At 39.0% G+C, this 24,378-nt stretch overlaps 1 protein-coding gene across 2 annotated transcripts in view; it reads right to left on the reverse strand.

Annotated features, from left to right (window-relative positions):
* Positions 1–21,240, reverse strand: part of SPTLC3 (serine palmitoyltransferase long chain base subunit 3) — a 78,272-nt gene extending 57,032 nt beyond the window's left edge. For both annotated transcript variants that reach the window (XM_069850135.1, XM_069850134.1), the window contains exon 1: positions 20,820–21,240. In XM_069850135.1, the coding sequence (XP_069706236.1) occupies positions 20,820–20,933 (114 nt within the window). In that variant the 5' untranslated portion in view covers positions 20,934–21,240. The remainder of the gene's footprint in view (positions 1–20,819) is intronic.
* Between the last annotated feature and the right edge of the window lie 3,138 nt (positions 21,241–24,378).

The raw sequence follows: 24,378 nt of genomic DNA on the forward strand, positions 1-24,378 counted from the left end.
ACAAGAGTAATCAGAGAGATGGAACACATTTTCTATGAAGAAAGACTGAGAGAGTTGGAAAGTTGGGATCAGAGAGAGCCGGAGAAGAGAAGGCTTCAGGGAGATCTTATTGTCACCTTTCAGTACCTAAAAATGACCTATAAGAAAGATAAGAACAAACATTTTAGGGGGGTCTGTTGTGATAGGACAAGGGGTAATGGTTTTAAACTAAAAAAGGGTAGGTTTAGACTAAATATAAAGAAGTAACTTTTTACAATGAGGCTGGTGAAACACTGGCACAGGTTGCCCAGAGAGGTGGCAGGTGCCCCATCTTTGGAGACATTAAAGATCAGACTGGATGGGGTTCTGAGATACCTGATTAAGTTGATGTCCCTGTTCACTGCAGGAGGGTTGGACTAGACGGTCTTTAAAGGTCCCTTCCACCAAACCATTCTATGATTCTATAAATACCATTAATATGTTGCAGCCTGCAAGATGGATGAGCTAAAAAAGAAAATTCTCTATTTATGTCATGCAGCAAGCAGAAACAGAATAATCATATTAAGAACAATTGCAAATTCACTGTACTCATCAGACTTAGAGTGTTATTGAACTGCATACTGCATTAAAATGCCTTTATCCTCAGAAGATTTTTGTTTCAGAAGTAACTTTCTGTCCAATCCTTGATTCACAATGTTTTTTGGGGAGAAAGAGGAGAAAAAAAAAAGAAAAAGTTTTGGGCACAAGATAGAATAGAAAACCCAAAAAGGAAAAAAGTTTTGGTAAAGCTGAACAGAAACACATTTAGACTTTTGCAAAACTTATTGCCCTGCTAGGGAGAATGAATGTAAGGATGGCTTTTACCATGTGGGGTCTTTGAAGCAATGCTACACATGCACTCCTCTCCCAAGATTATTGCTTTTCTAGGGCAACATATTTACCATTGAAAACATTTTATAAGGCTGAGTTAAACACATAGTTAAGTCATATTCCATATGAACCATGCCAGCTTCGTGCACACAGAGACAAGATAAAGTAAGGATTAAGCTCAGTCATATTACCTTGCATTTGCCACGGGCTAAGAGCATACTTATGGTCATCTATGGTAATTTTATTGACATTGTATTTTGTCAAGCTGTGGCAATGCGATGATTCTGTTCTATCAGTTTTATTAAAAAACACTTTAGTGTTACATACTTTACTGGTAAAGGAACAGGGAAGCTCATATCAGACCCCTACGTTGCCAGACTTTTCTGAAATGAAACTCTGCTCCTCATTTCAGCTGCTGCTGTTTTACGCAGTCAGTATGACATTTATTTAAACATGAAACCATTGTTACCTACTATCCTTATTACAAACATCTAGTAGTAAACAGCATCAATAGCAGAAAAGTGATAAGAATGCAGAGTTGGACCGTGACCCATATTCTCCCATCTATGAATGACAAAACCCAAGGGTCTTCAGACAGCCCAGGGCTAGTACAAATCTGGGAGGACAATTTTACAAAAAATAGAGTGACGTCTTAAAACTAAAGTAAGGAAAACAAAGAGCATATCAACCATCCCGAGTTCCACAAAAAAAAGCAGAGAAAGAGTCTCAGGATTGGAATAACCAAAACAACTGGATTGTTTGATTCTGGATAGTGGTAATATGGATGCTTTTGTGCAGTACTTCAAATCCAAGCATTGGGGTACAGGTGACTGACTGAACATCATGACAAGTCCAACAATTTCAGACAGTCTAAATGATCCATGGATGAACAGTTAATTGCCCCTTTGCATTATTTTTTGTTGACTTTTTATATGTTATCATAAAATTTTATTTGAGAAGAAGGAGGTGTAATTGGAGACTGTGCATTTAAAGCACTTAGTGAAGACGCATGTAATAAAGCTGTTGCTGGTACCAAAATCAGATACAGCAGATCTACAAATGCCTGAAATGATTCAGAGTTCACCAGTTACACTAGTTACACACTGGGTGCTCTGCTGAATTGTACACTCACAAGAATATTATTATCTGCAATAACACCCATAGTAGGCAGCACCTTTTCTACCTCCACGCCTCCACTGCAACAATCCTAAGTAGCAGATGATTAACCCAAGATTCTGGAAACAAATATAGACAACATAAATACATAAACAAAAATATGCTTTCCTCAGTATATTCTCCCAGCTTACAGCAATTAGTGGCTTGGAGATTTCATGAACCCGAGAAATGTGATCTCATGTTTAATAGTCACCAGGGGATAACTATGAATTTCTCTATCACTTTAGAAACCATAAATACTATAGAAATGAATTGTGGATTTTGAGAATTGATTTATTCTGTGAAAAGAAAAGTTTTTTTAAAAATTATAAATTTTCATTTGACAGTTTACTTTATGACCACTGTGGTCTATTCAGCTTTCCTACTGAACCAATTACATCACGCATCATTTTCTGTACTTAAGTGAATTCCGGCTCTCCATTTGTCTCTTCTCAAGCTGAAAAATCTTAATATATTTAATTCCAGCCATCCTATCCTTATACAGATTTAAAAATTAAAATAAGAAGAAATATATATTTTAATGCCTAACTTTCTCTTCACTCTGCCTAGTTCAATAGTAGCTTTTTGAGATACAGAGGAAGGGAATTAAAATTGCATAAAACACTTAAGGGCATAGCATAGACTTAAGACATCTGCAAATTATATTTTGTCTTGTTTCTTGGTACTTTTTCAAAGATTGCTAGCATTCTATTTGTCTTCTTGGCACAGTTCACAGTTTCAGAAGTATTCCTTTTGATTACAAGATGCCTTTCCTTAGCTGCAATAAATACTTAATGTAGAACATATTGCTATTTATGCACTCTTGGGATCGTTTCCCCCTCCAAATCATTAATTGTTTTTTATTTAGTGACCTGCATTTTTTCCTACTGTTTTATCAGCATTACACACTATGAATGAGAACTTTGTGCAATGCTTGTTTTTCCCAAAGCTAATTTTTCACAACTCTGATGAATTCAGCATTGTCAATACATATTTTCACCTATTTCTCCTCACCCATTTTTTCCACAAAAAAAGGTAAAAGTGTAAGAGGACACAGGTTCAGTAAGATATCCCTAGAAAACCCCATTCCCTGCATCTCCTCGTTTACCTTTTTCCACCTAAAATTCTATAGAAACAGTAACATCCTTCCCTAGGTGTTTTTTTTTTGTTTGGAAAATATCAAGAAAATATGGTTTCAATCTGTTATGATTAACTAATGCCCACCTATATACCTATGAGGAACTCACAGGTGGATTTGTCCAGGATCCCAGAGGTGGAATAACAGTTTTGCCTTCTGGCTGTCTCTTCCCATCAATTTCAATTTCTGCTTTGTACAACTGGAAAATATGGTCTGGGTGTTGATGACTTATTGATATGTATTTAATTGTAATGGTATTCATTAACCATTATTAAATGGGAAAATTTAATCTTAGAACTCAAACCAAAATAATTGCATTCTACTATAACTGCTTGAACATTAATAAAAAAATAATATAGTAATAAATCGTTACCTGATTTTTTTTGTACATCATACATTAAAATACTCTTTATAAGTTGTTCCAATAATTATGCAGGTCATAACACTGAAGATGAGAATGGCTGACTTTCTCTCATTTGAACCAGCCTTCTGTAACTATCAGGTTTGCTGAAACGACCCTTAAATAAATGTTCTCCTCAAGTTTTATTGCAATCTACATACAGACAAGAAGGGAAGTTCTTTCTCAATCATGAACTAAATTTTTGCAGTAGATTCATATTCACCTAGAGGCAAACACCTAGATACTGTGGTTCTTGACTGAAAAGACAAGGATTAGGTAACAGAAGCACACAAGACATTCATGAGACAGAAATTAGGTGTGAGAATACTGAGGGAAATGAGTGACTGAAGCACATTTTAATGGTTCAGCAAAAGAAACCTTTTGAAATGCATACCAAGAAGCAAAAAGTTAGTTGACTTAGCCTTTGGATTTGAATAGTTTTAACCAATTTTCTAAGAAAATGTCTTACGCCCACATGTCAACCCTCTGTCTGCAAGTATTCCTCTAGTAGCTTTTGAGCTCACAGACTGATTTTAATGACATCTAATGGAAGAACAGAGGTCTTCAAGATACAAACTTCCCTGAAGCTTCAGGAAAATCTGACCTTGATATTGCAAGATATCTAAATGCACACATTAAATGACAGATAACAATAACTTGACTCTTTAGCCATTCTTAGAGTGAATTGCACAAGCAGAAGCATAATGACCCATGAGCCAGCATCGACAAAGCTTTGAACAAGGTTCAGCACATTCTGTCTCTTGCCCATATATAAGGCTATGCTGTGTTAGGCAAGCTGGGATGTTCCAGTGTGGTATATGATGCTGGACACATAACAAGATGAAACAGGCTTCATTAGACCTATTGCTCATGGAAAAAACCAGTTGTGGACATTTCACAAGCCTTTGTCTTACCTCCGATATTATTTCTTCCCATATTTCTGCAGGGCAAATTTAAAAACAATACTCAAAACATTGCTGCATGTTGGAAGTAGCTTAAGTAGACATGAGGGTATCTTAACTCAAAGTTTTCATTTATACTGATCATAAAATGATAGAAATCAAGGGACCTAGGAAAAGCAGGAAATGGAACAGCAGAATATGAGGTTTCAAGAGAGCAGAACTGCATTTAGAAATAGCAGGCAACTCCATAGGAAGCAAAATTAAAGCTAAAAAGAGTTAGAAAAAAACCAGCCATCTCTTAAGAAAATAAGGTTAAGGGCAATAGGACAAACCACTCTAGTGCTACCAAGTCTTATGCAGGTCCTCGCTGAAATTTTCTATCCAGGTGTAGGCAATGCTTTTTGAGAAAGGAGAGGGCAATCAACTGGAGAGAGCTGGGAAGAGAGACATAAAGGCTGGTCAAGTAAGTTATGAGGAAAAAATGAAAGAATTTGAATTGTCTATGGTCTAAAGAGGAGAGAAAACCCTAATGACTGGCATACTAAGAGTCTTGGATATTTAAGAAGTAACTACAAGAGGAAAAGAATAATCTATGCTTTCGAAAGCATCAACATGCTTAGATCATAGCCAAGGTGATCTTAATCTGACATTAGGAAGAATTTCTACTGATAAAAACAATTAAATACAAAGCTAGAGCATAAGGGTGTTTAAGATGGGTATAAACAAACTTCTGCCAGGAACATTTTATGTATAGTCAAAGTTAATACTGTCTAACAAAAGGAGGCGGTGCTCTCAGTTGCTTAACAAAATCCCAAAACAGAGTGGCATAACTCGTTGTCTAAGAGGCTCTAGAATACCCTTCAAGATATTCTAGCATAAAACTAGCTCTGGATGAAATCAAGTCTGCCTTGCTGTATAGAAATGGATGAGATGACTCAAAATAATGTTAAGCCTTATTATCTATGTTTCCCATTTACCTTACTTTCAGAAACCTCACCATAACATGAAATGTGGAACCGTAAAGATCAAGCACTCCAAAAAATAGCTGATACAAATTTTGCACAGAGAGAAATGCAAGCAGACAGAATCTCTGAGCCATGGGTGTTGGAAGAAGGAAATAGATACACAGAGTTTGTGTTTAAAATGAAAATAAAATCAATATGATTCTGGCTTTTGGAATCTGTCCATATTTAAAGAATTTGAATTTGTTCAGCACACTTTACAAATTAGTGAACAGCATTCTGACTAACAAAAACTGTATAGACTTTCTTTCCCATTTATTTTTGGCCATACAAACCCCCCTATTATCTCTATCTCATTAACATCTTTACATAGCACTATTCTAGTATACCAGTCCTCTGAGAGATATAATAAAGTTTCTCTAGTTTTTCCATTAGTATAACCCTCCTGTTCACTCACCTGTGCCTGTGCTCCTAAATTTGGAAAGTATTGAGACCGCCTAACAGTAGCTAGCAAATCAAAGAGTAGGCAGGACCAGCTAGAAGGGACGTGCTGAAGCTCTGATCAACCATATTCTCCCCTGAGCTACACGACACATTTCAGGATTGACAGAAGATGTCCATACAGTTTATTTCTCAAATGTGACCATTGCCAAAGAAACCCAAAAGGAAGGTGCTCTTTCCCTCAGAAAAGAACACAGTTTTAAAGCTCACTAAAGTGCAAAGATCTTGAATAGTGTCATATCTTTGAGAAAAGGTTGTTTTAAGTTAGACCTGATAAGCAGTTCCCATAAAAGATAAAATATCCCCCAAACTTTAGTTCATCCAGTCACTACTGTGACAGGGTAAATTACATATTTACATCCTACTACCTAGCAGAGAAAAGTATAATTTATTTCTTAGGAATGTCTGCATACTCAAAGTAATATGGTCTCACTACATGTCCTGTGGTACAAATCAATTGATAAAGAATTATAAAGCTCAGTTAAAGTGGGAGGAAAAAAAAAACCCAAACAATTATTTGAGGTCTCATGTACATAAACGCCTCACAAAATCTGTCTAAGGAGACACTCCTGTAAGTAAATATTTCCATGTTTCAGACATAATGCTTCAGAATAAATTCTGAAACAATACTACTATACTCTGTGTAACTCCTTAACTTACATTCTTTCCCATTCCACAGGGGATCTCCCCCAGAGAATTCCAGTGGAGGCTCTGCACTTCCCTCATTCTCATATAAGAAATTAATCATCCTAAACTGAGTTAAGAAATTTTATGTGCCCATCCTGACAGCTCTCTTGTGGACTAATGGAATAACTTTCACCTATGTAAAAAATCAGTTGATACAAAATCAAGAAGGACATGCAGAAAACCCATCATAATTTAAGAATGCCCCCCTTTGGGGACCAAATTCGTACCAGACAGTATGGTTGTCTCTTCCTCCCAGCTTTTTTCTTCACTTTCATAGATAGAAAGCTGAAGAAAGTGGAAGCTCTTAAAACAAAACTCAGGTAAAGCTGCCCAATAGCATAGGCTCATAAGGGGAATCCAGGGCCTGTCAGTGAGGGGATACTGCTAAGGCAGCATAAGATTCAAAGAAACCACGGCTCAGTACTCAGGAAACAAAGCTATGAGCACCAGCACCAGGTCCTAGAGAAAATTCTAAAAAAGACTAGTCTTGGTTCCAGAAAAACAGAACTGTCAGCTGCAGAGGCTAAGCTATGTAATTAGCTTAAGTTACCTGTTTAAATAATTTCTTGAATTATGGGAGGACCTGATGTTTCTTACTCTTCTCTTTAACCAGCAGTTCTTTCTCTCTAGGCTGGCAGGAGATCACACATAATGCTCTCTGCTGCCAAGCTACACTCCTTATTTTGCAGTAAGGTAGTCCATGTGGCAGGTGATTTCTGCAATGCCTGAAGGCAAGGTCTTGCCTCAGTGACATGCAGGGGCTCCTTGTTCACAGCTTGAACAGACGCTGGCCGACTTGCCAACTGCTTCCTGATGCTGAGTTTTACAAAAGCAACATATTTTGGCAGTACCTTCCCTCTGCAAGAGGTAGAGACTCTGGAAGAGGACTCAGCTCAATTAGACCAGTGGTCTGGCTTGAGTCTTGCCTATATCCACGAAGAAAGAGAGGGCAGATCTCACCCTTATCCAGTTCTAGAGTCTAATCCCCAAAATATACTATGATCTCTAGCTTGAATGCAAGTTAGAAGAGAAATAAATAAGAGTTTTTCCTTTTGGATGAAAGGAAGGTGAAGGCAGTTCAGACTACGCTATGGGCTCAGTATAGTTGTGTCCATTGGAGCTGTGTTGTGGCAATGATTTAGGAATGTGCAATGAAAGGCACTGGCTTCCCTGAGGGACGCTGAAAAAAAACAACAAAAAGTAATGACCCTTTCAGAAGAGTCAGAGAAAAGTGAGCAGAGAGTTTATATCACTTCATGTCAAATACTCTAAAACATAAATTGTGCGTTCAGGTATTTTACTTACAGGTTTGCCTTACAAAATGCGTTGCTGCTTCATTCTCACATAATCACTATAAGCCAAAGCACGGGGGAAAAGAATCAGTATCACCTGTTATTTGTTAGTGACCATACCAGATTTTTTTTTTGTGGAAAAAAACCCCAATCAGACAACAAATCTTGAACAATGGAAGAGTATCCAGACTGGGATTCTACAGCATACAGATTATTCAAAAGGATATGCTTGGCTAGATCTGTCCACTGTATGCCAAAATTGTTTGAGAACATCCAAGTAATAAGACTGGGTCATACACCATGCCTAGAGAACTGAATATGCAACTGTCAGACAGTACAGTTACAAGTGCATATATACAGGAAGGTTTAGAGAAAAAAAAATTATGCCCAGTGTTCAGATTATCACTTAGGTCTTGACTGGAAAGGAGTGTCAAATCTTTAAAGTACCATCACTCAGGTGTGTAATACCACGTAGATTATTCACATTAATATAGAACATAACCTTTAAGGGAGCACATTCATGGCAAGAATGGAAAATATTTGACATGGGCATTCCTTCATTGCCAGGAGAAAGGATCACAGACCACAGAACTTTGGAAGATTTTTATTTTCTCTGGGAAATACTTCAAAAATCTGAATGCTTAGTTTGCAAAGCAGAGTTGAATTAGTTTGAAGTTCCACATATGTCCCTGTGTCTCTGTAGTGAATGAGACCTAAGTGTTACCAACTTTCTGCTGTGTTACAAAACTTAATAGAATAACGTGGAAGGCTGACATTCCTACACAAAACCCCTGCAACTCTATCCTCATTTCCTAAGATCTATTTCAGTCCCACAGAGAGCCGCACCCCACCCCCTAGATGTGCTTGTGGTATCTTAAGAGATGTACTGCAGAGGACACCACATTTTCCCAGAAACACTACAACCCAATTTTAGATTTGGAAAGAAAACTGTATATTTGAAGAATGTATGGCAAAATGGATTAAACCACTTTTACTAGCTCAGATGAACAGAACAAGGGTGTTGCAAACAGTTAGAAAAAAAGCGATGCTGTAATTCTCCTAATGGGAGTATGGTAAAAAAGCCATCAGTAGCAGCCATGTGTTAGTCAATACAAATGTAGCTGTGAAATGATTCATGCTTCTGTGACTATGCACTTGCCAGTCCAAGGGAAGGGGGGAAAAATCAGCTCCTTCCTTTGAGATTTCAGCTGCTTACAGATCTGTATCTTTCCCTCCTTGCACTACTCTTCCCGTCAGTTCCTTGCCTTCATCCTGGCCGAGATCACCTTTCACCTCCTCTTGGCTTTCCCTCTCTAGCCTCTGGCTATGCCGGCACTCCCCTGACCTAGTTCTCACAGAGCATTTTGATCCCTCCGGCAGCTCCGCCTGACTCCACCCCAGCACCACCACAGTGCTGAACACAGCTCACTCCTCAGGACGACCAAGCAAGCCAGACACTCCGGTTCAACCAGTGCTTTATCTCACTCACTCATTTCCACTCTGACCAGGCAATTGCCACTTTGAGTAAGCGCGCTCTTTGTCTCTTCTGTTGACTGACATGGATTTTACTGACCTTGTCTTTAGAGTGAGAAGGAGATACAAAAGTTCAGCTTTGACTCCTTGCCCCTAATATTGCCACTTGAATAATGAGAAATTATGCCAGGCAGGTGTGTCTTATTCACAAGTAGGCTTTTCTCATAACCTATGTGAAAGTGGGACCTGAAGCAAACTACTTACATGCTTGGCTTATGACATACAGGGCTTTGTATCTAGCTGATGAGTAACATGCAATGATCTGCCAGAACATATGAATAGATAAACCACATGTTTTAACCATGGCTAACAAAGAAGCAAGGCTCCAGCAGTTGTTTCAAGTTAAGAAAAAGGTTCTTTGTCCAATAGCACAGAAAGTAATACTGGTTCATTTGCGTTTACCAATAGTTTCAAGAAATTGCGCCAGAAGGCTTATCATCAGACATGGTAACTGTGTTTATCATCATGATCTCATAGGTAAAGCTGTTTCCTATTCCAGGAAGGTACAGTTGGCAAATATGATTGCCTATACAGGATCAATATCCATCTCTCATACTGCTGCTGAAATACTGCATCGCAAACCCTGTGTGAGTCCTGAGAAAAATGGCTGGGTTTTTGGCCACACAGCTAAGTGGGCGTGTAGTGCAGCCAAGAATACAACACCCTGTGCAACAGTGGCTAATTGTAACCTTGAAATGTTAGCCATAAACCAGGAAGATATGCATGGTGGGAAAAAAGGAAGATCAGAATAAGCATCAAACAGTAAACTCTGCAAACAAGTTACTGCCAGTCAACCATGGTGGTTACTTACTCAGAAGTGCCAGGGTGCAGAGATATTTCGATTAGCTTCCCCAGCAAAACATTGCTCAAAATATCTAGAAAACTAAAGAACTTTCAAGCTGTTCTCTGCCTATTTTTTTAGAATACATTTTGAAGTTAAAAGACATTCTTGGATATCTAGTTAAAAGCTCTTTAGCAGGCTTTCCACATTATTCTATGGGTAGCCTGAAAAACAAAATATTCTAATTACGATCACCAAAATCTTAAGGAAGAAGTAGTCATAGTCTAAAATGCCTAACCATCAACTCTCAGTCCAAGCTTACAGAAACTACCTACCACAGAATGAGATGTTTGCATCTGTTCCATTTCTGTCTTTATGCTGATGTCCCAAAATACAGCTCCTGCTAGAATGCCATTGCTGAGTAGGTGAGATACTGGATCAACAGAAAGTGAACTGAAATCATGCAGCCTTTGTGAAATGGGTAAACACCAGCCAGATAAAAATGGTGAGTTTGAATCTGCTCACCTTTGTAACAACAAGTCCTCTGCTAGGTTTCTACACCTAGCACTGGTGACCAAGGGACATAACTTTGCAGCCCTTGTTGATCCTGAGTATCTCTGGTTAAAGACAGTCATCTTTGAGGAATTCCATTTCTTTAGTTGTCACTGGTAAGAACAAGGGATGTGAGGCCAATTAATTCCCTCGCAGTGACGCAATAAATTACAACTCTTCTGGGATAAAAGGTATAACCCAAGGTGAACTTGAATTTTATTAAGGCTGCTCCTCAGTTCCCAAAGCATGCCTCCTGTATCAGGACACAAATTTACTTATGATTATTTTGCCATGTCTTACCAGTACACACAGCCTGTCCAACATCTTACAGGGTTGCACATAAACTTAACACTTCCATTAATATACATGGGATAATAAAGACCGATTACAGAATTTATAAGCTTTCTGTGCCTTGAAAGCTTGTAGATTTTAAGGGCAAGTGATTAGACAGCATATATCAGCAGCACAGATTTTGGCAAACATTTTTGTTTTGGAATCTGTACTTGTTCCTACTTTGTTATGGGTAAGAATTAAGGTTAAGAAACGAAGGTTCTAAGTTGAACTTGAAGACGCACTGCTAAAAAATGTATTGGAAGATAAAATTACTAATAGATGCGCTCCACCCATGTGGGTTTCTTCCCAGATTATTTGATATAGTGATTCTGTATTTCTTAACCTGATATGAAACTGCAATGTACATACACAGAGAGCGGAATCTATTATGCTGTGTAGCACCTCTTCTGTAAAGTCGAAGCTGATGGCCCATAGGTGAAGGATGATTATGATAAGAAGAGAGGAAAAGGGGGGGGAGATTGCATCAAAACAGTTTGAACAGGTTTTGTTTCCTTTGTGAACAAAACAAAACAACAAAAATCCAAGATTTCCCCTTTCAGGATTAACACACCCAGCTACCTGCTAGAACCTCCCAATCTTAACCACCCACATATGCAAACAAAAAAGCTGTTTATGTAACAATGATGCAAGAGAAAAATTACACAGGAGACCAATGTGTAGTATAAAGAAGATATAGCATCAAGAGACACACAGATACAATTTTTGTGCCAGAGACAAAGTAAAATGTTTCCTTTTGTCATGCCTGATGCCAAGACATTGCTGGAAGTTCAAAAGCTCAGACTTATGAACTTGCATGGATACGATCTTAAAAAGCTGAGAAAATATATTGATTTTTCAAATGCTTTCTGGGACCATGAAATGCCTTCTACAAAAGCTTGCTCATTTTGAATTGTTTCACTATTTGATGTTGGTATTGGCGTACCACCTGAAACTGTGAGGCTGATGAGCAGGTGATCCAAACAGGAGATTCATTTGATCAGATCACAAGTCTGGGATTCCTTCAAGGAACTGCTGACAGTAAGGTACAACATAACAAGCACTGGTGGTGTTAGATTTATTTCTCCAGTTACATTCCTTGGCCTTCAAAGTTCCCATCTAAATCACGGCAGCCACTGTCACATGGCTGCCAGGATTGTGTGGAAACACCTGTATCCTGCTCTCTCCAGGCAGCAGCTTGGATGATCTTTACAGATCTCTCTCTTTACAGTGAGCACAAATGCCTGATCGCAGCTACCTTTACATTTGGGAAGTGCATCCTGGGGACCACGCAGGAAGAAATGTTCATTTCAGAAGACAAACACAAAGTTTTGTGGAGACACAAGGTTATTGAGGTTATTGAGATATAGGGACAGACTGAGGCACTCTGTTGCAGAACAGCCCTAAGAAACTCAAGAATGTAAAAATGGCTGCTGTGATCCCAATGTGCAGGCTGACAGCTTCGTGACTTTGAGAAGATTAGCCACATTGAAGTCTCTGAAAGCTATATGTGAGTCATAGAGAGGGATGTATAGCACCTCCTCATACCACATCAATCATCAGCAGTGACAGGGAATCAGAAAATCCAACGGAAGTTCCCGGAGGAAGCACAGAGTAGCATGATGGCAGCTGAAATGCCCACAAGTCTTAGCTTCTCACCTCAAATTTATCTTTCCATGTTCCTGTTGCTAAGTGAATAAATCCTCACTTCTTGGTAGGCTGAGGGGGAAAACCAGGTTTTTTTGGAAGAGAAGGAAATGACAGAGCACATGCTAAAGCCTGTGCTTGACAAAATGAACCAAAGAAAGGATATAGGTGAATAATTTCCAAAAAGACTGAGATGATCAGAAGAACAGACAAGGCTTTTCTGTGTTACACCTACACTGGATGTTCTCCCAGAAATTCAAAATACTTTGGGAGGGAGAAAGTCATCTAGCCAGAAGAGGTTGAATATTACCTTGTGCTGAAGACATGGGTGTACAAAGATGGTATCTGCACTGAAAATTTAGATCTTCACATTTTTGTGATAGAAGTATCTCTCTGAATACTCTAGCTATCTGGCTGAACTAGTATATCCTAAATTACAAAACAATGCAGCTCCTCTTCTGTCAGGCACACAATACTGCTGATTCCTGCTGCCTGCTCTTCTCCTTAAATAACATTTTTCTTTCCAGTTCAATATCCATCCCACAATGACAACTCTCTCAGACAATAGTCTCACAAAACTTCTGGCCTAGTTGCTTTCTAAAAGTGTGTTCTGTGGAAAAATTAGTTGCCAGGAATAACAAATTCTCTGGCTGAACCACTGGCCATTGTAGGGAAACTTAGCTTCCCATTTTGCTGTTTAACGCCACAGTCCTAGTCCCAACAAAAGTTAATTTTCTTTAAAAGTAAATTAGAAAATAATCCATGAGAGACTTCATACATCTGTTAGCAGCAGAAACAGATCTGTGCATCATGATAAATTAAGGGCTCTTTATGGTTATCCACTACCCTGTGAAATAGGATTTGAACCACCACTGCACGCTTGCAAATGGGAAGCTGTGAAATGCAGCATGATGATAGCATTTATTCTGGGAAAAAGTTAGGTTTTACGGAGACCATGGGAAAATGATGGAAGTCTGGAAAGGAGGATTATAATCAGGCTCAAGAGATCTGTACCTGAGGTGTAGAAAAATATGTATCATACTAATTGCTGTTTAGCCTTGAGTGTTGAACAGGTAAAACATCTGTGTTTCGATAACATAGGCCTGTGATAGACTCAGAGGCACCCCATTGAAAGCGCTTGGCATTCCTGCCCTGCTGTGGGAAAGATCAAAGCACAGTGATAAAGCTACACCTTTGCCAATCCCTGAAATACAGGCTAAAAGAGCAGGTTCAGTGATCAGGTAGTATTGTCCAAGCTCTGTGATGCCTGCATGCCTGCTTGTGCACCTCTGCTAGGGTGCTGCTTTGGGGATCTCTTAGCCGATGAGGTAACAAAAATAAATTTACTCTTTACATTTAATCCATGGGTTTGTGCCTGTTCCTGTGTGCTGCATGTGTCAGCTCACACAGAGAGCCAGTCAGTCCTTAAGCAGCCATTTTCTTATCAATCTGCCTATTCTATTAATGAACTTGATTCTGCAACGGAATACAGCCAGCTACATCCCTCGTCAACATAGCAGGTAGAAAATGCATATTACCTTACCTATTTCTGAAAGCTAGACTGCCACTTCTAGCTTGCAAAGGTAATTAATTCTTGTGCTGAAGGGGCATAAGTAGACAGGCAATAGGATGAGCCAATTCATGGCTTGCTTTTACTAGTTACCTCTATTGAGCAATATGCTGCTTGCCAGGTAATTACCTGCCCCACTGGGTTTCTGCATCAATTCTGACCATTTTTATATGACTGCAGCTGACCTCTCACCAGAGAGATGCTGCCTCCTTACACTGAAGAGTTACAGACTGGATGGGCCCTCTGCTAGTCTCTGGTTCATCTTTGTGTTTAAAGGCAGGTCAACACCAAATTCCCATCAGGGTGCTCAGGGTTTTCCCCAGCTGAGTCTTGAAAGCCTCCATGATGGTGGCTCCAGAGCAACATGTCCCTGTGTTGCTATTTGCATCTTGATCCCCCCACCACACATGAAACCTCTCCAGCCTCCAGGCAAAGTATAAACCATTAACCACTACCCTTTAAGATCAACAATCCAGCCAGCTATTAACCTGTATTGTAGTCAGCCCATAGAGACCATAATGTCCCCAGTGGCATATAAGGACTGTGTTGCTAAAGTCAAGGCAGATAACATCCATCACTCTCCCTTCATTCACAAATCTAGTCACTTCATCATAAGACAACAACCAGTCAGTCAAACACCCTTTATCTTTGGTACATCCATGCTTGCTACTCCAAATCACCTTCTTCTCTATACTCCCAGAAACAGCCTTTGCTAGAAATGTCTATCTTTTGAAGACAGAACATTTGCTTTTCTTGAGTTATTGGGTGTCTTCTTTGATATCCATGACGTTTCAAAGATGAAAGTGTGTGATATCACTATGACATCAGCCAGCACACTTCTAGTCCGTTGCATTTGCATGGGTTGACATTTGTTCAGAGATCCATGACTCAATTCTCTTCCGCTACTGGTAGTTTGACAACACAGAGGTTGGAGGATTTTGTTGATAAATGATGAGGAAAAGAAAGCACAGAATACTTCAGCCTTACCTACAGCTGCAATTACTAAGTCACTCACCCCATTCAGTAATGGGATGCATTTTCTATATTTATTACTAATGTAGCAGTAAAAGCTCTTCCTGCTTCACTTGATGTTCCTTGTAAATGTCAACTCCAGGTGAGCTTTGGCTTTTCTAACACCATCCCTACATACTAAAAATAGGCAGGACTTAAACTTACAATATTTAATTACCTGAATTTAGAGATTTTCAAGTGTTAACATGGTAGTGACTCTAGCCCTACCGGAACATGCTATGTGAAAAATCTCTAGCTTTGCATGTAAGGTTTCATGTAACACACTTAACATATTGATACAAGAGTCATTGACTGTTACATGTTCCCACACACAGGTAATATCCCAGTCTGCAGAAAGACATCTTCAACATTTCCTGCTTCCAATGCATTGAGCTCATCACATAGCAGAGTAGATGACAGAAACAAGGGTGTGGATCTGAGACCTATGATTATTAGCTGAGAGTGCTGGTAGTGCTGGTGCAAAGCAATGAATTTCTGGGGCTTGAAACCAAGGAGAAGAGAAAGCAGGAACTGAGGATGAGGATCTGTCATGTCTGTGGTGTAGCTGAAGCAACAGGCATAGTAATTGGTAGAGAATTCTGACTGGAAAACAATTCTTAATATCTTCCTGTTGTCACTAGAGCTATGAAAGGTGGAGAGCTTATGAAGATTGCACAATGGAACAAGTCCAAAAGGCTTAGGTGCTGCAAGTGAAACAGGCTGAAGCCAATTAATTCCCCTTTCAGTTTGTTTTTACCCAAAGCAACACCAAAAAATGAAGATATTTCAGAAAAAAAAATGATTCTGTTGGTAGGTCATTACAGTTGTATAGCTGAAGCTGCAAACATTTGAAAAGGCTATAGTTTTATCAGCTTTAACTATCCCTCTTGTCTCTTCTCTTATTAATAAGCTTTATCATATGACTCTTATTGCAGGAACTAGCTTACTTTTTCCCTGCAGGACATTTATATTAAGTTTGCATCCAAAATGCCCCAGTTACACTAACTAGTGCAGAAGCATATGAAGTAATGCTATCTATATATGAGAGGAGAAAGCATAAATATATTACAGGGGATATTTACCACATACAAGAAAATTATTCCTGTGAGAACAGTTCCATGGCATATTCCTTTCATGACAATCTTTAAATTATGGAAAGTTTCTTTAACATCTTCACTGGGGATTAAGTGATATTGTAATGCAAAAAGGAAAGGAAGAAAAGCAGGTAAGACAAAAACATGGAAGGGACTGAGAATGGCTGCTAGAGTATTGAATCAACATTGGAGTAGAACAGTTAGGAGGAGGTCCAGATGACGCAGAACAGAGCGTAAATATAATCAGCTTCTCAATTTTAGAGCCCCTAGGTGGCAGAGGCTATCATGCTTTTGGGTCATCTAATAATTGGCAGACATTACTGGGTTTGATCTCATCCTGGGCTGTGTTTTGCTTTCAGAAAGGAGCTTGACAACCCTGGAAAAGTCTGTAGTCTTGTTCACTGCAAGTTTTTTTCCAAGCTACTGCCATGCTCAATGTAGAATAGAAAAAAAAAACAAAACTAAAAGAATTTGCAATAATTTTATATTGTCTTGGAGTCTTGCACTGGGTCTGGCTGAGACTGAGTAAATTTACTCCATAGAGGTCCTCATAGTCCTGTGCTTTGTATTGATAACTAGAAAGGTGTTGATAGCACACCAGGGATTCAGCTACTGCTTAGCAGCACTCACACAGCATCAAGACTGTCCCTCCAACATCCCCCCCCTCACCAGTAGGCTGGGGATGGGCAATATCTTGGGAGGGGACATAGCCAGGACAGCTGACACAAACTGACCAAAGGGATATTCCACACCATATATCTGCTCAGCAATAAAATCTAAGAGAAAGGAGGAGAAGGGGGCATATTTACTCCTATATTTGTCTTTCAGAGCAACTGCTAGATATACTGAAGCCATACTTGCTGGGGAATGGCAGGACATTGCCTACAGATGGAAAGTAAAGGACAAATCTTTTGCCTTCCTTTGCTCCCATGGGTGGCTTTTGCTTTATTAAACTGTGTATATCTTAACCCACAAAGTTTTTTCCATCTTTTCTTCCCTCCTTGTCCTGCTGAGAAAGGGTGTGATATAGCAGCTTGGTGGGAAGCTGGCATTCAGCCAAGGTCAACCCACCACAAGGGTCTCAAAGGAAATTATCTACCAAAGAAATAAAATTGTTTCATGTGTACTGCAGGAAAAAAATGTTTCCACTGGACAAATGTATTTATTGGTTTAAAAAAACAAACCAGCGTTCCCTACAATTGGCAACAAATCAACAGTATTATAACAGCAAAAGAAATCATTGCTAGGAAAATACCTGCTCCTGGCTATTGAGGTTACATAGATTAATAGATTAGCTATTGAATTTTTGGATAAAGGCAAGTCCAGGCTACAGGTTCTGAAAGAATACAGAGCATCTGCCCGTGTTATAAGCACTAACGAAGTGGAAGGCGTGGTCAATGCCCCACCTCCCAAAGCTTAGGTCTTACTGTGGCTCAACTTCCAATGCATGCGGGGGTGCAGCATGGTTGTAGGTACGTTGTTAGGCCTGGTGTCCATTACTACATGGGCAGCTAGAAGTGAGTAAGAAAGACTTAAAATAATGACTGAAGCTATTCAAACAAGCAGTCCCACCCCATAGTGATGTATCTCTGGCCCAAAAGCAACAGCTTCTCTTCTGATAGGATGCTTCACTGCTTCTTTATCACTCAGCTACCACCTCTCCTTTCCTTGGTATACCGCAGATTGCTAGAAGCAAACAAAGCCTCCCTACTCCCCCACATTTGATCATCCCTAATTATCTTCCCCAAACAATTAAACAAAATCCTTTCTTTGCAAACCCTGGGCTTTTGCTGTATCAGAATTTATTCTCTGATTCTGTCATGCACACACAGCCACAGAAACTGTTTTTACACCATTAAGATGCAAAACATTGTTCCTGAGTTAGTGTTTTCAAAAGCAGTGTTCCCAAAGCCAACATTTCCTGAAGCCAGTGCTTCCTGCTGTCTCCCTAGAAAAAAGGGTTTATGGAGCTGATTTCTGAAAACCCTGATGTTCCAGTCAGTCAATTGTGTGCAACTATCGTAGCATATTATAGGCTCAGAGCCCTTCACTGTGCCATGCTCTTGCTGCAGCCTCTGCACCACTGGTTGCCTCTCTCAAACCAGAACATGTCAGCTCCCTCCCCTCCTTGCAAAATAACACACTTGTAACAACCCTAAGACTTTCAGAACTGCAAGGAGTCTCACATGCTAGAATCAGCATCGTCAGTCACATCCTCTGAATATCCTGTATTTCCCCTGCTATGTAAGGTGTTTAGTGGTGAATTAATTCACTGCATAAGGCAGTAAATATATATATGTGTCTCAGTGTTAGGGGAAATGGGTAAGATGGAGAAAGATTAAAACAGGAGGAAGGGTGGAGGATGACTGGAATTCATGACAAACTTGGGTCTCGTTCCTGCACGGGCTTCCTTATGCACCCAGCTGCCGTATTACTTTGCTCTTCAGATTCCAGCTGTAAAGTGGGAAGCACTCCTCTGTGAGGTGTTGTAAATATAAACACACTGGAAGATTGTGTGAGTATTTTAACAGATCAGGCACGGAGGAACAGTATCTGTTCCTGTAAAATAGGATAAAGCATAAGTACCAAACAGGGTGAGGCAGCTGGGGTGGGGAAACAGACCAGACAGGAATGGGGAGATTCCTGCCAAGAATGAGATTCCTGGTTCATGCAGGACTCCTAGGTGTTATTGTTTCCTTCTTTCCCAATCTGTGTTTGAAGTAGGAAGAGAGGGGAAATGGTACGTAATTCAGAACACAGTGCTAGACCCAGAGTTACCCAATCTGCCTTTGATAAGCCTCCTGAATTTCTAAGGCTTCACTTCCTCAGCCACGGATGGTATTTCCTAGTGGTTCAGCACTTTCACGCATCGCATCGCATGGTAGGGTTAAACTCCTTCTCCTCCAACCATATGGTGCTTGTAAGTCTTCACTAATCTAACAAGTATATCTACTAACTTTAACTGCATTTCTTTCCCACCCCTTTCGGGCCAATCTTTTCTTCTTTTTTTTTAATCCTCAGTAATATTTTACTTTAAATTTCTAGCCATGTCTTTCCTATTTAAGGAGAAATAATCCCCCCCACCCCCCTTAATTAATCCCCCCCTCCCCCGAGAGTTCGCTGCTTTTAAAACTGCTCATTTGCAACATTCTAACAAGAACTCAATGGCAAGGCTTAGTCCTTGAAATTTGCCTCTCAAACTGAAAGTAAAGATTTCAGACATCACTGTGGCAAATAGCTAATATATAAAATAATGCTAGATTAGGTTTCTGGAAGCAAACCTAGAGAAAGCCCATCGCACAAGATTCTTTCCTCTCCCTCGTCCTACACAAACCAATGATTGGGAAACACCCATACCAAGGGAGACACCTAAAGCCAGACAACTATTAAGCGTGACACTGGGCGTGCCTTCATTAGAGTGCTAAGTGTGTGAAAGCCCCACGTAGAGAAAGATATAAGATAGCAGTTTGTTTGTAAAACTGTGGAGCCCTTGCCACAGTTGTTGTCTAAAGCTTTCAACAAAAATCGTCTGGTGAGCACTCAAGGCTCCAAAAGCAGCCCTCTTCATCTCCCTCTCATCATCACACCATGCCGTAAAGCCAGACTTTTTCTGGTCACTACAATCCTTTCTACTAATTAGCATGTTAAGACCCAGATTTAGAACACTTCACAATGACCAGTGCGTTCCCAGTCAGAACAGGTGTTACTAACGGACAACTTTTAAGATTTGGGTTTTTTTCTGGCAAAAGAACACCTTTGGCTTTGTGGTTCATTCTTTAGGATGCTACGTGCCAACCATTCTACAAAACCTTCACGTAAATGAGAAGCACTGGTTTTAAAGAGCAGCTTGAGAAAATAGTAAATAAACTGACTTAGATTTTTAGCAGTACAAAGCTGAAGAGGAGGCATCAATGAAGTGTAAGCATTACTTAAACCAATCTTGCAGTACTGTAAACATCAAGAAAATAAAGCTTCACCTGCCTAAATTTTTTTCTGTTATGCTCATACAGCAAGAAATCTCACTTTAAAAACCACTCTACACACACTTCAAGTTGATAAAACAGCCTTCCACTAGTAGCGAATACATCGCGAGGACGCCTCTACCATCTGTTGAGCTTTAGAAGGAAACTACTACATTTCAGCATGCATGTGTTTGTTGCGTTTGATATGAGCTAGAGGCTATCCATTTGATCAACAGCATGTAGCATGAGAATTCACAACTCTCACTGCATTTTAGGAATATATTAAAAAAACAATGTCAGGTTCCAAGATTAAAAAACTTAACACACAAGCCTAATCCATACAACCTGTTCAATGGAGACTAAGACAGCCATAAAACTAACTTAATAAGTAATGTTGCAACTACCTGTTTGTTTTCAATATTGAGGCAATTAGGCAAAATAATTCATCCTTACCTTAATTCCTTTCGTAATTCCATTTTTCTTATGGATTCCACTTTTTAAGAGGTTATTCTGTTTTTGATGATGATGATGTAGATGTCCATTGCAGACAGCACTGGGATTAGCCATCTGTTTAAATTAGTCAGAATCTCAGTTCTTAAGGATGTATCAGGCCTTTCTAATGCAAAAAAATACAGTGGGACGAACAGATAAAGTTCTTGGTTAAGGCCTGAAAGGTATCCAACTGGTCTGTCAGGATTTTCCAGGATGAGAGGAGGAACTATCTTTTGCAATATCTCAGAAACTTAAAACTTTTTCTTTCATACTCCAGCAAGCTACAACGTGAAATAAATAGCAGGAGATGTGCTCTTAAAATCTCTGAAAAATACTGCTCATTGCCTGCTATTGTATGAACACAGCTTCTATGAGTCAACAAGACTGCAAAAGCTATCAAGAAGTGGGTGGACTCAGAGGCGGAGACACTTAAAGATACATTACCTCTTAAATATCTCGCAGTGAGGAACATTACATTTTTCTCCTACTTACATTCAAAGCAGACCTATGTTACTCCATTAAGAGCAGAAGAGAAAATTTGTTTTTTTTTTAAATTAGAACAGAATAATCTTTAAAATTAGATGGCTCATAGTGCTAAAAGTATGTTGGCTGAAAAATGTAGTATTGTGCTGAGTAGAACAGAACAACTTTTTTATTTTAAAAAATCTCTTATATAGGTGCAGAATAGACACAATGTTAACCCTGCAAGGAAACAGAAAGCATATTAGTATTAAAATAAAATTTTATCTACAGCTAGAAACAATTTATTTGGTCCTATCCTACAGAAGTGTGCACAGGTGTGTACGAGAGTGAATTGTTTCTTTAAACTCAGTTTCACCAGTAATAGGATAAATGACATGCTTTTATAATTAATAAGAAATCAACTTTTATAAATTTGATTTAGTTTTAAAACAAGTCATGCTTTAATCATGTGTGAAAATACTAAGCAGGAATAACATACATCCTTGCTTTTAAGGCAAGAGTTTATTGATTGTGGAAATACATCACACATACAAACTGAACCAAATTTTTCTGAACCAAATTTTCATGTTTCAGATTATATGGCAAACCATGAAAGTATACAAATCTCTGGCAGCTTTTGGTAGGATCCCTTCCTCCCCAAGCAATTTAAATTAGTGTGGAGACAGATAAAAGGAAACCTGAAATATAAAATCCATTCTGAAAAACAGTAAGGATGAAAGTGGGGAGAATAAAAACACTTGGAGTGTTTTAATCAGAAAAAAATTACTATGTCATGTCATCTTGGCAATAAAATGTTAGTGATATACACAAAAAAAGCAGCCTATAACTTGAGTATGTGGAATGCAGGAGATTAAATGTCAAATGAAGAACTGTGGAACTATACGGGGAAAAAAACTGCATTGGTTTTCAAAAATTGTCTTAGACATGTATTTTCTCCTTTGAATTATTTGCAAAGTGGGATATCTTCAATGTTTGGTCTCTACCTAAGAGAGATCTAAACTGAACTGTGTTTAAAAGAAATATCTGTGCATCTTTCCTTTTACATTTCATCTCATATCATTCCATCTAGTGGTTTGCAGAGACTTACATAAAGATCTGTAGAAAACCTCCATGACACAATATAGATTAATTGTGAACGTGTAGTGATAAGATAATTGTTGGTCACGATAAGCTGCTAGGAGTTCATATTTACAAGAAGGCTGAGATGAGGACAATCCAGAAGAAAGCAGAAAGAATGGTCAATATCCTGCATACCTGTCATCAACGATACCATGAGAAATAGAACAAGATAAAGTAGAGCATGCTCTGTGCACCTGGTAATGCCTTCCCACCAAGAAGCATTCTTCATTTATGAATTGTTTCCTTGATTTTCACAGCAAATGAGACATCTGTAAAACATGCCATCTGCTTGTTTGCTCAGTCAGTTACTGATCATCTTGACTCTGTTTTGACAAAGGCAAGACAAGAAAATGTACCAGAGTAGCATTCTTTCCCTTAACAGCTTCCACTGTCTCAGCTAATGCCTCTGCCATATATGCTTCCCAACAGACTCAGCACCTTCCAAGGCACAAAGTGATACAATTACCATTTTTTTTATTTTTCATTTAGGCTTATGGCGGATTTATGTGAAACTCTGATTAGATAACAGTTCAGATGTTACAAATTCTGTCTCTAGCCCCAGGCTTTAAGTCTATACTTGTTATCTATTTCAAGGCCCATGAAATACCAGCGCCCTTATATGAATAAAACAGCGAATTAAACGACAGATTAATTTTAGTTTTTAATATCTCTAACATTTAAGATCACAAAGAAGCAGCATGTAGAAAAATTAGAGACTACATTTAAATATGAATTTAAATGAGCCATTTTGCAAAACTCAGAGCTGTCCTTTTGGATTTCTTTTATCCTCACACTAAAAGCCAAAGCTCACAAACCAAATTCCACTAGGAGCTGAGTAAAATTGCTGCCCTGATTCCATTAAAAAAAAAAGATTTATAGAATGTATGAGTCTAGCCAAATATACGTAGATGATCTGTAAACAGGATGTGGTATTTCTCCTACATAAAAGAAGAATACGTTGAATTGTGTCCTTCAGAACTCCATCTTACTCAAAGCCATATGTTACTTGGGCTTATATATCCATATCTATCAAGCTACTGATAAGGTGCACCTGAATCTATTACTCTACACTGCCTGGATGCTATAGGAAGGACCCAATAACTGTGTACTTTGCAACACCAAAACCACCAGCAGCAGGACCCTGTCTCTTTTAACCAACCTGGGAAGTGGGCAGAGAAAAATTGCTGTTCTGACTGTACAAGAACTGTGTGTATTTATCTGCATAGGACCCCAATCCTATTAAGATCATATGTGTGATTCACTTCAGAGGTTTGAGTGGTTCAGAAGTAACAAAGTTGCCCTTCATAAATTGGCAAGAAGACCATGAATTTCTAAAGATTACTAGCAGGCCACACACCATGTTCTACACAATGTAGTAAAGTCTGGGAGATGTGGCTACAATACTATAAAACTATAGGAAAATCACCAATGAATTCCTAGGATCTAAGATTCATTCTTTGCTTTGTCATTATTGTTTTGATGCCATTGGGTCTTTGCTGATCTACCTCTTGAAATCAGCATAAAAGTGCTTCAATCCTTTGTAGGTGCTCTGAGATGAATTGAAGAAGAGTAGGGTGCAAAAACGAAGTAAAATATATACAGTTACTTAGCTGAGGTTTAACAACAGAACAGAGAGAAAAGGAAAGGGTAGGGCTTTTGAAGAAAATCACTTTTCTTCTCTGTACTACCATTGTTACACAGGATAGGTTAAAAGGTTGACCTCTGCTTATGAACTCAAGAAGTGAGGACAAAAACATTAGACTTTTGGCCCAGTCAGACCATTAACGCCATTAAAGTGGCCACAGGACCTCCATATCTAATAGCGCTACTGGCTTAACTGCCAATATAAAAGTACACATTGCAAGAAAGTGTGAGAGATGATCCCTAGAAAACTTTATTAGTCATAAGCCAGGAAGAT

The sequence above is a fragment of the Phaenicophaeus curvirostris genome, chromosome 2, assembly GCF_032191515.1.
Source record: "Phaenicophaeus curvirostris isolate KB17595 chromosome 2, BPBGC_Pcur_1.0, whole genome shotgun sequence".
Lineage (NCBI taxonomy): Eukaryota > Metazoa > Chordata > Aves > Cuculiformes > Cuculidae > Phaenicophaeus > Phaenicophaeus curvirostris.